General features: G+C 48.5%; 1 protein-coding gene across 3 annotated transcripts in view; it reads left to right on the plus strand.

Moving 5' to 3' along the window:
- Positions 1 to 16,328, plus strand: part of LOC144608968 (aggrecan core protein-like) — a 101,450-nt gene that overhangs the window by 49,171 nt on the left and 35,951 nt on the right. For all 3 annotated transcript variants that reach the window (XM_078427241.1, XM_078427243.1, XM_078427242.1), the window contains 5 exons: positions 905 to 1,489; positions 3,447 to 3,621; positions 7,122 to 7,249; positions 7,802 to 8,095; positions 13,886 to 14,257. In XM_078427241.1, coding sequence (XP_078283367.1) covers positions 905 to 1,489; positions 3,447 to 3,621; positions 7,122 to 7,249; positions 7,802 to 8,095; positions 13,886 to 14,257 — 1,554 coding nt within the window. The remainder of the gene's footprint in view (positions 1 to 904; positions 1,490 to 3,446; positions 3,622 to 7,121; positions 7,250 to 7,801; positions 8,096 to 13,885; positions 14,258 to 16,328) is intronic.

The following is a 16,328-nucleotide window of genomic DNA, read 5'->3' on the forward strand; positions in this document are numbered from 1 at the left end:
TCTAGACACAAAGATCAATGTAGTAATTTAGAAGGACGAGAGGGGATCTTATAGAGACGTATAAAATCATAAAAGGACTGGACAAGATAGATGTAGGAAAAATGTTCCCAATGTTGGAGTCCAGAACCAGGGGCCACAGTCTAAGAATAAAGGGGAGGCCATTTAAAACTGAGGTGAGATAAAACATTTTCACCCAGAGAGTTGTGAATTTGTGGAATTCTCTGCCACAGAGGGCAGTGGAGGCCAATTCACTGGATGGATTTAAGAGAGAGTTAGATAGAGCTCTAGGGGCTAGTGGAATCAAGGGATATAGGGAGAAGGCAGGCACGGGTTACTGATTGTGGATGATCAGCCATGATCACAATGAATGGCGGTGCTGGCTCGAAGGGCCAAATGGCCTCCTCCTGCAACTATTGTCTATGATTCAATGGTGTTCTGTGTAGGAAGGAACTGCAGATGCTGGTTTACACCGAAGATAGACACAAAATGCTGGAGTAACTCAGCGGGACAGGCAGCAACTCTGGAGAAAAGGAATAGGTGCCGTTTCGGGCCGAGATCCTTCTGAGAGTCAGGGGAGCGGGAAACTAGAGGTGTGAAAAGGCTCAGGACAAGCCCGAGCCTCCACTGATGACCACGGAAAGGTAGAGTCCACAATGGTCCGTTGTTGGATGTGGGCGAGGCAATAACAAGGGGATATATGGATGCAAACAGTGGAACTTGGCAGGATGACCAAGGTGGTGGAAGGGCGGAGGGAGAAGGAATGCAAGGGTTACTTGAAATGAGAGAAATCAACATTCATGCCACTGGGTTGTAAGGTGCCCAAGTGAAACACGAGGTGCTGTTCCTCCATTTGTAGTGTCCTCCCCATTGATAATTCCTTCCACACGCTGTTATTTCTCCACAGGCAAGTTTGATGTTGAAGCATTCACAGATACTCCACTTGTCTACCCGGCCACAGAGCCTGAGGGGGCATTTACCGATGAAGGAAGTGCCTTTACCATCCAAACCATACCTGATAAGGTGGAGGTGTTCTTTACCAAGACCACTGAAGAGGGAGAAGCACGGGGAGATGTTTTCACACTTAGCCCTTTCACTCCAATATCTCTGCCATTTACCGAGGAGCCCCTGGAGGTGACCATCTCTCCAGCCCCTGAAGAGACCGTGACCGAGGGAATGATCCTAGCCAACGTTACAGGCCTACCCGAACTAGTCAACGCCACCAAAGAGATTTCCAGCCCAGAGGTGCCGGTGAGTGTGGTCGCCGTCTCTGTCGCCATCGAAGACCTGACCGCCACAGCGGGGCTGGGCGTCACGGATGTTCCACCTCACACCACTGAAGAGCTTGTTCCCAAGGCAACGGCTGTTCCCGATGTCCTGGCGACACAGCCCGATGGGCTAACAGCAGCTCCACCTGCCGCGGCAACCCCACTTACAGACGAAGAGGACCAGAGTGTGACTCTGTGTCCCATCAGACCAATGGCTCCAACTGGTGAGATTAAATCATTCTATTCACTGTTACCTTTTAAAACGTACAGTGGCGGCACGGTGGCGCAGTGGTAGAGTTGCTGCCTCACAGCGCCAGAGACCCGGGTTCCATCCTGACTACGGGTGCTGTCTGTACGGAGTTTGTACGTTCTCCCTGTGAACGCGTGTGGTTTTCCCCAAGAGCTTCGGTTTCCTCCCGCACTCCAAAGACCTACAGGTTTGTAGGTTAATTGGCTTGGTATAATTGATAAAGTTGTCCCCCGTGTGTGTAGGATAGTGTTAATATGTGGGGATCGCTGGTCGGCGCGGACTCGGTGGGCCGAAGAGCCTGTTTCTGCACTGCATTGGTGCAGCACCCTCTCCTGCCCTCCTGCCCCCCTGCCCCCCTCCATCCACTCCATCCCCCTCAACCCCCCCTTATCCTCCCTCCCTCCCGAGGAGATAGATTTAAACTTTAAAATGTGAATTTTCACCCAGAGAGTTGTGAATTTGTGGAATTCTCTGCCACAGTGTGCAGTGGAGGCCAAATCACTGGATCAATTTAAGAGAGTTAGATAGAGCTCGAGGGGCTAGCGGAATCAAGGGATATGGGGAGAAGTTGGGCACAGATTACTGATTGTGGATGATCAGCCATGATCACAATGAATGGCGGTGCTGGCTCAAAGGGCCGAATGGCCTCCTCCTGCACCTATTTTCTATGTTTCCATGTAACTCCAAACTAAATTATACTAAATTAATTTATTATCGTTGAAACATACAGTGTTAATCATATTTCTCTGCTCTTTCTCCAACTCTCTAAAGTATTGTCTTCCTCTTAAACATAGTGATTTACTCAAATTTGGTCATGTTTTTGTTCTAATACACTCTATGTGTTTTAATCTGATTTTACCCTCTGAGTTCCATATATCGATATTGAATTCAGATCTCATTCTCCATTCGGGCAGCACAGTGACACAGCTTTTGTTCATTATACATTAAACTGTGTTTGTGGGCCTGTTAAGCTGTTGCAAGTAGGAATGTCATTGTTCCGATATTGGTACATACAACAATTAAATACTCTTGACTCTCTATTGAACATCGAGCAGGTTAGGCAGCATCTGAGGGGAGGGAAGCTGTTAACGTTTCAAGTTCCAATACAAGGTCATCGATGTGAAATGTTCTCTGTGTTTCATTCATCACCAATGCTGCCTGACCTGCTGAGTATTTCCAGCGAAGTTAGACTCAAAAATCTGGAGTAACTCAGCAGGTCAGGCAACATCTCTGGAGAAGACGGATAGGTGGCGTTTTGGGCCGAGACCCTTCTTCAGACTGAGAGCCAAGGGAAAGAAAACGAGAGGTATCGATGGTGATAGAGAGAGATATTGAACAAACTAGACCAAGCGGACCCGTTGGGGCCAAACCTCTCCTGCATTGGTTCAGCATCCTCTTCTCTCCCCCTCCCCCTCCCCCCTCCCCCCTACCTCCTCCCCCCTCCCCCCTCCCTTCCTCTCTCCCCTCCCCTCCCCCCCACTCCATCCCCCTCAACCCCATTATCCTCCTTCCCCCTCCCTCCACCCCCGTCCCTCCCTCCCCCTCCCTCCCTGGAAGATAGATTTAAACTTTAAAATGTGAATAACTTTAAAAATATAACACCGATTTCAATGAAACTTCTTCCATTAGCACCAAAGGGACGACGGTGAGTAAGGTGGGCCTAAAATTGTCGCGCTATCGTGTACCGTTTTGGCTGTAGTTCAGGAACAAACAAACAAACAAATGAGAGTTTTAGTATATAGATGAATGAGAGATATGCAAAAAAGAAGTAATGATGATCAAGGAAAGGTGGAGCCCACAATGGTCGATTGTTGGCTGTGGGGTAGGTGATAACGAGTTAGACAGACAGTGAAACTCAGCGTTCGGTGTGTTTTGCCGCGATATGTTGATTATGGCTCAGCTCAATTGCCTGTCTGTTTGTTCCTTAACAGGAGTTGTTTTCCACTACCGCGCTATTTCAAGCAGGTACGCCCTCAACTTCACCGAAGCGCAGATTGCCTGTCTGGAAAACAGTGCCTTCATTGCCTCTCCCGAGCAACTGCAGGCAGCCTATAAACGAGGATACAACCAGTGTGACGCAGGCTGGCTTGCTGATCAGACCGTCAGGTAAAACACCCCACTCTCCAAACCCCACTCCATCAAATACTGCGCAAACTAAACTTCCTGGCCCCAGCGGCCATTTTAAGGTTCAGGTTTATTACTGTCTGTGTGCCGAGGAACAGTGAAAAGCTTTTTTTTTTGCATGCCACCGTGGCGGCACAGTGGCGCAGCGGTAGAGTTGCTGCCTTACAGCGAATGCAGCGCCGGAGACTCAGGTTCGATCCTGACTACGGGCACCATCTGTACGGATTTTTTACGTTCTCCCCTTGTCCTGCGTGGGTTTTCTCCGAGATCTTCGGTTTCCTCCCACACTCCAAAGACGTACAGATATGTAGGTTAATTGGCTGGGCAAATGTAAAATTGGCCCTAGTGGGTGTAGGATAGTGTTAATGTGCGGGGATCGCTGGGCGGCGCGGACCCGGTGGGCCGAAGGGCCTGTTTCTGCACTGTATCTCTAAATCTAAAAAAAAATCTATCCAATCAGATCAGATAAACCATACATAAATACAGTCAAGTCAAACTCAAGTACAATAGGTAGAGGAAAGAGGAAGATACAGAGTGAGAATATACACCGATCAGACAAAACATTATGGCCACTGACAGGCGAAGTGAATAACATTGATTATCTTGTTACAACGGCACCTGTCAAGGGGTGAGATATATTAGGCAGCAAGTGAACAGTCAGTTCTTGAAGTTGATGTGATGGATGCAGGAGAAATGGGCAGGAGTAAAGACCTGAGCGACTTTGACAAGGGCCAAATAGTTATGGCCAGACGACTGGGTCAGAGCATCTCTGAAACGGCAAGGCTTGTGGGGTGCTCCCGGTCAGCAGTGGTGAGTACCGACCGACAGTGGTCCGAGGAGGGACAAACCACAAACCGGCGACAGGCAGGGTGTTGGGCGCCCAAGGCTCATCGATGCGCGAGGGCAACGAAGGCTATCCTGTCTGGTCCGAACCGACAGAAGGTCGACTGTGGCACAAGTCACAGAAAATTCTAACAGTGGTCACGGGAGGAATGTGTCACAATACACAGTGCATCGCACCCTGCTGCGTATGGGGCTGCACACGGAGGACCAACGGCATATTAGGGAGGTGGTCATAATGTTTTGGCTCATCAGGCCGTAATGTTTTGACTGATCGGTGTAGGTCCCAGAATTGTGGTGCATCAGTTCATGATCACAATAATAATCGTAATTTATTAGCCAAGTATGTTTTGCAACATACGAGGAATTTGGTTTGCCATAATCATACTCAAAAAGCAACAAGACACACAACGACATAAAATAGACAATAGACAATAGGTGCAGGAGGAGGCCATTCGGCCCTTCGAGCCAGCACCGCCATTCAATGTGATCATGGCTGATCATTCTCAATCAGTACCCCGTTCCTGCCTTCTCCCCATACTCCCTGACTCCGCTATCCTTAAGAGCTCTATCCAGCTCTCTCTTGAATGTATTCAGAGAATTGGCCTCCACTGCCTTCTGAGGCACAGAATTCCACAGATTCACAACTCTCTGACTGAAAAAGTTTTTCCTCATCTCAGTTCTAAATGGCCGACCCCTTATTCTTAAACTGTGGCCCCTTGTTCTGGACTCCCCCAACATTGGGAACATGTTTCCTGCCTCTAACGTGTCCAACCCCTTAATAATCTTATACGTTTCGATAAGATCTCCTCTCATCCTTCTAAATTCCAGTTTATACAAGCCTAGTCGCTCCAAATGTGACATAAACACCCACCACAGCGGCTCCTCCATCTTCCCCACTCTGATGGAAGGCAATAAAGTCTCTCCTCCTTTCCTCCCGTGGTCGGGGGAGTTGAACCATCCACAGCTGGTGATCGAGCTCCCACGTCAGGGCGGTCTAAGCGCCTGCATCGGGGCGGTCGAACTCCTATGGCTTGGAGTCCCCGAAGTCGTGCCCTAACCAGGGACCGCGAGCTCCACGATATTAAAGTCCGCAGCTCCCGCAGGTTGGAGCAACAGAGGCCGACCCCTGGCAAAAGGATCACCCGCTCTGAGATGTTGGAGTCCGCGGTTTTGGAGCTCTAGAAGTCCCAGCAAGAGGCCGCCAACTCCACGATGTCAGGCCGCAGTGCGGACGGAGATACCACACGGAAAAAGTCGCATCTCCGTCGAGGAAAGAGATGAGAAAAGTTTCCCCTCTCCCCCCCCCCCCCCCCCCCCCCCCCCACCACCCCACACATAATGCAAAACTAAAGATCAACTGAAACATACATTTTACAACAAACTAAAAACACAAAGGACGAAGACAGGCCGTTGGCGAGGCAGCCATTGTGCGGCGCCCCCTGTAAGGCAAAGTGCAATGTCTTTGGTACAGAGGCGAATCAGACAGTACGCTCGCTGAGGAAGGATATATTCCAATGTATACAAGCCTAGTCGCTCCAGTCTTTCAACATACGACAGTCCCGCCATTCCAGGAATTAACCTAGTGAACCTATGAATGATCTGTAGAGGCCTGTGGGAAGCGAAGAGGCCTTTCATCCAAGTGCTTGCATCCCCTGATAATGGGCCTTCCCGCGAGCATTAAATGACCTTCTGCTATTCTTTGGACATTGCTGGCAAGGCCACCCTAAATTGTCCATCCCAAATTGCCCTCGAGAATGAGCCTGCTTATCACATATAACGTAGCAGCGCAGCACAAGAACAGGCCCTCTGGCCCACCACGTTACTCCTTGAGTCCATGAAGTTCCAGAATTCAGAATAGTGAAAAAAAATAAAAAAAATTGCTCTTTATAAAAATGACCAACTCTGAGAAATAAACGTAAAACAACTTCCAATAGTCTGTGCCTCTCCAGTCAGCTTCCTCCTTGCTTCACTGGAGTTTAGAAGGATGAGAGGGGATCTTATAGAAACATATAAAATTAGAAAAGGACTGGACAAGCTAGATGCAGGAAAAATGTTCCCAATGTTGGGGGAGTCCAGAACCAGGGGCCACAGTCGAAGAATAAAGGGGAGGCCATTTAAAACAGAGGTGAGAAAAAACTTTTTCACCCAGAGAGTTGTGAATTTGTGGAATTCTCTGCCACAGAGGGCAGTGGAGGACAAATCACTGGATGGATTTAAGAGAGAGTTAGATAGAGTTCTAGGGGCTAGTGGTATCAAGGGATATGGGGAGAAGGCAGCCAAATCATTGGATGGATTTAAGAGAGAGTTAGATGGAGCTCTGGGGGCTAGTGGAATCAAGGGATATGGGGAGAAGTTGGGCACAGATAATAATCTGTGTGGATGATCAGCCATGATCACAATGAATGGTGGTGCTGGCTCAAAGGGCTGAATGCCTCCTCCTGCACCTATTTTCCATGTTTCTATGTCTATGTTTCTATGAAATAGTTGATAATTGAGATTGAAAAGGTGCCCTGCAGTAAGTAATCCGATCAGCCATTACTACCGCTGAGCCTTCCTGCTCTTTATTTTTGTTTGTCGTTCCATTATTGTCCAGCAGTTAACTTTGCAAGGTTCTCATCTCTCAAATGTCTTCCGACCAGGTACCCCATGGTGGACCCCAGGGAGCGTTGCTTTGGAGACAAGGATGGCTTTCCCGGTGTAAGGAGCTACGGAGTTCGCAAGCCTGAGGAAACCTTTGATGTCTACTGCTACATTGAGGCTCTGAATGGTACAATGTGCAGATACACCGCGGAGACGTGCCGCTGCCCACTCAAACAACCGCTCAGTCCGCCTAAACCCACCTGATCTCCCTGTTGCTCAACACTCCCCCTCCCATTCCCACACTGACCTTTCTGTCCTGGGAATGGGAGGCCATCCTTGCTGAGTTACTCCAGCACTTTGTGTCCTTTTGTGTAAACCAGCATCTGTACTTCCTTGCTTCTGCAGTGAAATGCTTCTTCGGCATGCTATCCGGTCAAAGCCTACCGTTGATGAGGATAATTATCCCATATATATCCTCTTCTGGAACAACACACGTTGTTCTAGCACCATCTTAGAACTTGCGAGACTCTGAGAAAGCTTGGCCTAAGGAGAGTTGCGACTATTTAAGGCCCGATACCTTCCAAACAGCATTGAGAGAAAGCCCTTGATAATTTTGTGCATGCTATTTGCCCAATAATGCTCTATGTGAAATATTCTTAGAACGGTAAAATAAGTCTTAATGCACCAAACTCTGGAGAGTTGTTGAGTTTGCCTCACCGTTCCTGCATGTGATTTACAGGGAAGGTATTCCACGCGACGGTGGCCGATGGATTCACGTACGATGAAGCGGTTGACTACTGCAATGGCCATAACGCCAAGACGGCCACCACGGGGCAGCTGTATGCGGCGTGGCGGCAGGGCATGGACAGGTGCCGCGCGGGCTGGCTGTCGGATGGCAGCGTGAGGTACCCCATCCAAACCCCCAGACCCTACTGTGGCAATGGGCAGGCCGGGGTCCGAACCATCTACCTGAACGTGGATCAGACCGGCTACCCCGACCCTCAATCACGCTACGACGTTTACTGCTTCAGAGGTGAGCTCGAAGAAAGTGCCATTCACTTTGCCCAAAATATAAATATGAAGGAAGATGAAGGGTCAGAGAGTCATAGAGTCACACAGCGTGGAAACAGGCTCTTTGGCCCAACTTGCCCATACCGAACAATACAATACAATACAATACAATACAATATATCTTTATTGTCATTGTACAGGGGTACAACGAGATTGGGAATGCGCCTCCCATACGATGCAATAAATTAATTAGCTAGTCAGTATTCATTTAAACAACCCAATCTACACTAGAATGAGAAAATGTTGCGTAAATTTTAGTTTAGTTTAGTTTAGAGATACAGCGCTGAAACAGGCCCTTCGGCCCGCCGAGTCCGCGCTGACCAGCGATTACCCTGTACACTGACACCACCCTGCACACACTAAGGACAATCTACAATTTTACCAAGCCAATTAAGCTACAAACCTGTACGTCTTTGGAGTGTGGGAGGAAACTAGAGCACCTGGAGAAAACCCACTCAGGTCTCGGGGAAAATGTAAAACTCCGTAAAGGCAGCTCCCGTGGTCAGGATCGAACCCGGGTCTCTGGCGCTGTAAGGCAGCAACTCTACCACTGTGCCACCGTGCCGCCCCGAGTCATAGAGTCACACAGCGTGGAAACCGGCCCTTCGGCCCAATTTGCCCACGCCAACCAATATGTCCCAATCACATTAGTCCCACCTGCCTGCATCTGACCCATTACTCTCTCAACCTATCCTATCCATGTGATAGTAACTGCCTCAACTACCTTCTCTGACAGCTCATTCCATAATATACACAACAACTTTTGTGTAAAGACGTTGCCCCTCAAGTTCCTATAAATCTCTCCCCCCCTTAACCTTAAACAATTGCCCTCTGGTTCTTGACTCCCCTACTCTGGGTAAAAGACTGCATATTTACATTCTCTATTCCTCTTATACTCCGCTACAAGATCATCCCTCGTTCTCCTGCGCTCCAAGGAATAAAGTCCTAGCCTGCTCAACCTCTCCCTATAGCTCAGGCCTTCGAGCCCTGGTAACTGCCTCGTAAACCTTCTCTGCACCCTTTTAACACCAGGTTGTAGAGTTGATGCATTTTCACCCCACCCACCCTCACTGAATGAAGACTCATTGTCTAGGAAATGATGCAGTATTAGTTCATTCTGATTCTGCTCCCGTAACTTGCAAAGTGGCTCAGAAAAGCAATAAAATGAGAAAAATTATCATAAATTTTAGTTTAGTCTAGAGATACAGTGTGAAAATAAGCCCTTTGGCCCACCAAGTGCTTGCTGACCGATCCACGCGCACTAACACTATCACACACAAGGGACGTTTTACAATGTTGCCAAGCCAATTAACCTACGAACATGTACATCTTCGGAGCACCCGGAGAAAACCCACGCAGGTCACGGGGGAGAACATACAATATCTGTGCAGACAGCACCCGTGGTCAGGATTTAACGTCAGCATCTCTGGTGCTGTAAGGCAGCAACTCTGCCGCTGCGCTGTAATTCTGTCTTCAGAGTTGGAACTGAAGTACACGGCTGTGTAGTTTGCCATACATCCAACCCATGCTCCTTGTTCACGGGTCAGTCTGCAGGCTGTTCTACACAGTCCTACATCTGACCCTCAGGACACTGCCAGGTGACAGGTGTCCGGGTTAACATGGAGCGTAGAACAGTTCAGCGGACAATGTCTTTGCCAAACACGATGTCAAGATCGACTAATCTCCTCGACCTGCAAGTGATCAATATCTCTCCATTCCCTGCATATCCATATGCCTATCTAAAAGTCTCTTAAATGCCACTAGTGTATCTGTCTCTACCACCACTGCCTGTGTAAGCAAATTGCCCTGCACTTCTCTTTTAAACTTTGCCCCTCTCACCACAAAGTTATGCCCTCCAGTCATTGACATTTCCATCCTGAGACAAAGCCCAAGCTCAGAAGAAACAAGTTGCTGCCTCAAAGCAACTCTGCCGTTCAATAAGATTGTTGCTGAGCTGATCTTGGCTTAGACAATAGACAACAGACAATAGACAATAGGTGCAGAGGAGGCCATTTGGCCCTCCGAGCCAGCACCACCATTCAATGTGATCATGGCTGATCATTCTCAATCAGTACCCCGTTCCTGCCTTCTCCCCATACCCCCTGACTCCGCTATCCCTAAGAGCTCTATCTAGCTCTCTCTTGAATGCATTCAGAGAATTGGCCTCCACTGCCTTCTGAGGCAGAGAATTCCACAGATTCACAACTCTCTGACTGAAAAAGTTCTTCCTCATCTCCGTTCTAAATGGCCTACCCCTTATTCTTAAACTGTGGCCCCTGGTTCTGGACCCGCCCAACATTGGGAACATGTTTCCTGCCTCTAACGTGTCCAACCCCTTAATAATCTTATATGTTTCAATAAGATCCCCTCTCATCCTTCTAGATTCCAGTGTATACAAGCCTAGTCGCTCCAGTCTTTCAACATACGACAGTCCCGCCATTCCGGGAATTAACCTAGTAAACCTACGCTGCATGCCCTCAATAGCAAGAATATCCTTCCTCAAATTTGTGCTTCATCCCAATCAGTCAATGCTGTTCCCTGTCTCCATCGAATACCCAACAGAACAAATATCTCTCCTTCTCAATGACTCCACAACCGCCCAGGAATGAAGGAGATTACTGAGAGTGGTCCTTCACGGGTACTGACCTCCCCACCATCAAAGGGATCTACTGGAGATGCTGCCTCAAAAAGGCAGCCAGCATCATCAAAGACCCACACCACTCTGACCATGTTCTCACCACTCCTGCCATCAGGAAGAAGGTGTAGGAGTTTCAAAAACGTAACCATTGGGCTCAAGAATAGCTTCTTCCCAAAAACCGTCCTGCACTTGAACACTGCACAACACTAACCTGTGCTACACTACCATAACACTATGAAATCCCGCTGAGTTACTCCAGCATTTTGTGTCTGTGAAATTCCATGGACTGTCTTGGGTTGCACAAAGGACTCTGTGGTTCAGTTGCACTGGTATAGTGGCTGTTCATTTATTTAGGTTTTTTTTTTTTTGTTTAGAGATACAGCGCGGAAACAGGCCCTTTTGGCCCACCGGGTCCGCGCCGACCAGTGATCCCCACACATTAACACTATCCTACATACACTAGGGATAATTTTTACATTTACCAAGCCAATTAACCTACATACCTGTACGTCTTTGGAGTGTGGGAGGAAACCGAAGATCTCGGATAAAACCCACGCAGGTCACGGGGAGAACGTACAAACTGCATACATTTTTTGTTCATTATATCCCAGCTACATGTATTGTGTCTATGATGTTGTTAAGCTGCAGGCAGTGAGAATGTCATTGTTCTGTTGTCGATACAGATAACAATGAAACACTCTTGATGCTTGACTCTTCACCCTCTGATGGAAGGAACTCCTGCTAATCCCTGCCTTTAATGGGCCTCCACTTGCCTTGGGAATGTGCTTCCTATCTCTGCAAGCCCCCCCCCCCCCCCCCCCATGGAAACATCCTCTCAGTGTTAAGCTCCCACATAATCTTACATGTCTCAAGGAGAACAACACTTATTCTTCTGAACTCCATCAACCAATATATTATTATTTCAAAAATAAACTTTATTTTAGTTCAGTTTAGTTTGGTTTAGAAATACAGCACCGAAACAGGCCCTTCGGCGCACTGAAGCTCGGTGCAGCCAATGCCAAGGCTCTGTGGGGGAGGACCACAGTCTAGGGGCTTTCTGCTGCTGGACATTGGGGGGCAGAGTCCGGTGGGGACACCCCTCAAACAAGGGAAGAGATATCACCCCAGGTGCCACAAGAGTGGCAAGGGTGATTTGCGTAAAGAAAAGGAGGTGTTAACACTACTGAGTATGACATTGAATGTAACTAAGAATGTGTGAAGAGTTTTGCCATGGTTTTAGACAATAGACAATAGGTGCAGGAGTAGGCCATTCGGCCCTTCGAGCCAGCACCACCATTCAATGTGATCATGGCTGATCATTCTCAATCAGTACCCCGTTCCTGCCTTCTCCCCATACCCCCTGACTCCGCTATCCTTAAGAGCTCTATCCAGCTCTCTCTTGAATGCATTCAGAGAATTGGCCTCCACTGCCTTCTGAGGCAGAGAATTCCACAGATTCAAAACACTCTGACTGAAAAAGGTAGGACAGGTTTAATGGGATATGGGCCAAACGCAAGCAGGTGGGACTAGTGTAGATGGAACATGTTGGCAGGTGTGGCCAAGTTGCTTCCATGCTGTGAGACTCTATGACTTTATATCCCCTCTTTTTGCATAGTTTAGTTTAAGAGATACAGCGTGGAAACAGGCCCTTCGGTCCACCGAGTCCACCCTGGCCAGCGATCCCCACACACTAACACTACCTTACACACACTTAGGGACAATTTACACAGAAACCAAGCCAATTTACCTACAAAACCTGTACGTCTTTGGAGTGCGGGAGGAAACCGAAGATCGCGGAGTAAACCCACGCGGGTCACGGGGAGAACGTACAAACTCCATACAGAAAGTGCCCATAGTTGGGAACCCGGGTCTCCGGCGCTGCAAGCGCTGTAAGGCAGCAACTCTACCGCTGCGCCACCGTGCCGCCCCGCTGGAACAGACAAATCTTTCTGCAGTCTTCCTGATCTTCCCCCAAAATAAGATTTTAAACAGCAGCATTGCAAGGCTTATTATGAAGCCTGGCGAGAGGTGAAGTCCATGGTTCAGGAGAACACCACTGCTGAAAAGAATCCAATGCATGAATTAAGTCATACCTAGCTGTGGTTGGCGACTCAAGTGAGTTTGACAGCAGGTTCGCTGAAGCTTCCCCACCATCTTCTCCCATAACTAGGGCAGAGGGTTAGCACAGAGCCCAAAGGGAAGGAGTAGGTCATGATGTCAGTTCATCAGTTCATATGTTCATCAGTTAAGGGAGCAGAATTAGGCCATTCGGCCCATCGAGTCTACTCCATCATTCAATCATGGCTGAACTATCTCTCCCTCTCAACCCCATTCTCCTGCCTTCTCCCCGTAACCCCTAACACCCATACTGATCAAGAATCTGTCAACCACCACCTTAAAAATACCCAATGCCTTGGCCTCCACAGCCGCCTGTCGCAGCGTGAGATTGGCAAATACCCTTGGAAAATTGTCCATTGCGCTTTCTGTGTTTTACTTACAACCTGAAGCTCATTGACGGGTTTAGTTTATGTTAGTGATACAGTATGGAAACGGGCCCTTCGGCCCACCAGGTTCATGCTGATCATTGATCACCCATTCAGACTAGTTCTACTTGACCCACTTTCTGATCCACTTAATACACATTAGAAGCGATTTATAGAGGCCAATTAAGGTACAGACCTGCGTGTCTTTAGGACGTAGGAGGAAACTATGATCAGCCATGATTGAATGGAGGAGGTGACTTGATGGGCTGAATGGCCTATAACGTATGAACTTATGAAACCGGAGCACCTGGAGGAAGCCGCTGGAGGTCAAGAGAATCAAGTCAAGAGTGTTTTATTGCCATATTCTCAAAGGGAGAACGTGCAAACTCCACATAGACAGCACTGGAGGGCAGGATCGAACCTGGGTCTCTGGAGCAGTGAGGGAGTAGGTCGGGACTGAACCCGGGTCTCTGGTGCTGTGAGGTAGTAGGTCGGGACCGAGCCCGGGTCTCTGGCGCTGTGAGGCAGCTGTTCTACCAGCTGCGCCACCGTGCCTCCCTGTTTGTGTGTAGTAATGTTTCAACTATTAATCTTCGGCATTCCTGTTGTCTTGTCTCCGTTTTTGCTTTAGAGACCGTTGTCGCCGTGGTGTCGGAGGAGCCAGCGGTGGTGCAGCTGACGGTGCCCGTCATCCTGGTGGAGGAAGTCACCTGGACTCCCGAGGAGGAGGTGGTGGTTGCCAGGACCGTTCGGCCTGAGGAAGCGGAACAAGGCAAAACCGACATCTTTGTCAAGGAGACCGCCGAGCCGCCCACCGCCGCCACGGCTTTGATTGAAGAGACCATCGCGACCCAGGTGGCACCCCACGTGGCGATCTTGCCCCCTGAATCATCGACAGCACCCCAGGCTTCCGAGCCCACCACAGGAGCCATCCCAGGCCTGTACATCACAACCGAAGATGCGGGAACACTCTTTCCATCGGCAACTCCCACAGCAGAACCCGGTGAGTTTGTTGAGGGGAAGGCAGGGTGCAAGTATTGATCGAGCTTTACAACTAAGCACCCAATGCTGGAGGAACTGAACTGTCCACCAATAACACGCTGCACATTATATATTTCCAAATCTATCCCTTCATTTCTAAGGTATTTATTCACAAAATGCTGGAGTAACTCAGCAGGTCAGGCCGCATCTCAGGAGAGAAGGAATGGGTGACGTTTCGGGTCGAGACCCTTCTTCAGACGGAAGAAGGGACTCGACCCGAAACGTCACCCATTCCTTCTCTCCTGAGATGTTGCCTGACCCACTGAGTTACTCCAACATTTTGTGAATAAATACCTTCGATTTGTACCAGCATCTGCAGTTATTTTCTTATACACCCTTCATTTCTAAAGGTGCCCACTCGCGATGACATCAAAGACTGAAGGGGAATGTAATCGAGGTGCAGAAAATGAGGGGACGTTGAGACAAGATGGTGTACCTGTGGAATTCATTGCCACAGAAGGCTGTAGAGGCCAAGTCGGTGGATATTTTTAAGGCAGAGATCGATCGATTCTTGATTGGTACCGATGTGAAGAGTTATGGGGAGAAGGCAGGAGAATGGGGTTGAGAGGGAAGGATAGATCAGCCACGATTGAATGGCGGAGTAGACTTGTTGGGCTGAATGGCCTAATTCTCCTCCTGTCACATGAAGTTATAAGAGGCAGGACCTAATTTTCTAACAGCGTGCACCGTATCTATGGAGAATGGATTTGATGCAACTCAATGCCTGAAAGAATGATGGATCATAAACTGTCACCATATTTTTATAGTTTAGTTTAGTTTATTGTCACGTGTACCGAGGTACAGTGAAAAGCTTTTGTTGCGTGCTGACCGGTCAGCAGAAAGACAATACATGATTACATCGAGCCGTCCACCGTGCACTGATACACACTTCTCTACCTTGTGCCCGATGGGAGAGGGGAGAAGAGGGAGTGGCCGGGCTGAGACTGGTCCGTGATTATGCTGCTGGCCTTGCCGAGGCAGCGCGAGGTGTAGGCGGAGTCAATGGAAGGGAGGATGGTTTGTGTGATGGTCCGGGCTGCGTCCACAATTCTCTGCAATTTCTTGCGGTCTTGGATGGAGCCGTTCCCAAAGCATGCTGTGACGCATCCCGATAACATGTTTTCTACGGCGCATCTGTAGAAATACGAGGATCTGCAGCACTCTAACCCTATGCTTAGTACTGGTGTCAGGAGTTATGGGGAGAAGGCAGGAGAATGGGGAGAGGAGCAGGAGATGGATCAGCCATGATTGATTGGCAGAGCAGACCTGATGGGTCAAATGGCCTAATTCTGCTCTTATCATTTATGAACATGAACATTGGGCCAAGAAATAGACAGGTGAATTAACATAGCCTGTTTTTAGCTGGGCTGGATATGGGGTCCAGGCTAATAACTAGCAGTGCCCCGGGCATAGATAACACCAGACAAGATAAGACAGAGGCAGACTAAGACAAGACACCAGGCAAAGACAAGATAACACCAGCTTCTATACGATACAATCAAACTTTATTTTTCACCTCCTGGGATAAATAAAATTCCATTGTATCAATCGACAATCGGTGCAGGAGGAGGCCATTCGGCCCTTCGAGCCAGCACCGCCATTCAATGTGATCATGGCTGATCATTCACAATCAGTACCCCGTTCCTGCCCTCTCCCCATACCCACTGACTCCGCCATCATTAAGAGCTCTATCTAACTCTCTCTTGAAAGCATTCAGAGAATTGGCCTCCATGCTTTCTGAGGCAGAGAATTCCACAGATTTACAACTCTCTGATTGAAAATGTTTTTCCTGATCTCCGTTCTAAATGGCCTACCCCTTAATCTTAAACTGTAGAAGCTGTGTTATCTTATCTTAGAGATGGGGAAGGGGGATAGAAACAATGAAATAGAGAAACATAGAAAATAGGTGCAGGAGTAGGCCATTCGGCCCTTCGTGCCAGCACCGCCATTCAATATGATCATGGCTGATCATCCCCGTTCCTGCTTTCTCCCATATCCCTTGATTCCACTAGCCCTAAGAGCTAATGGATGTG

The sequence above is a fragment of the Rhinoraja longicauda genome, chromosome 33, assembly GCF_053455715.1.
Source record: "Rhinoraja longicauda isolate Sanriku21f chromosome 33, sRhiLon1.1, whole genome shotgun sequence".
Taxonomy (NCBI): Eukaryota; Metazoa; Chordata; class Chondrichthyes; order Rajiformes; family Arhynchobatidae; genus Rhinoraja; species Rhinoraja longicauda.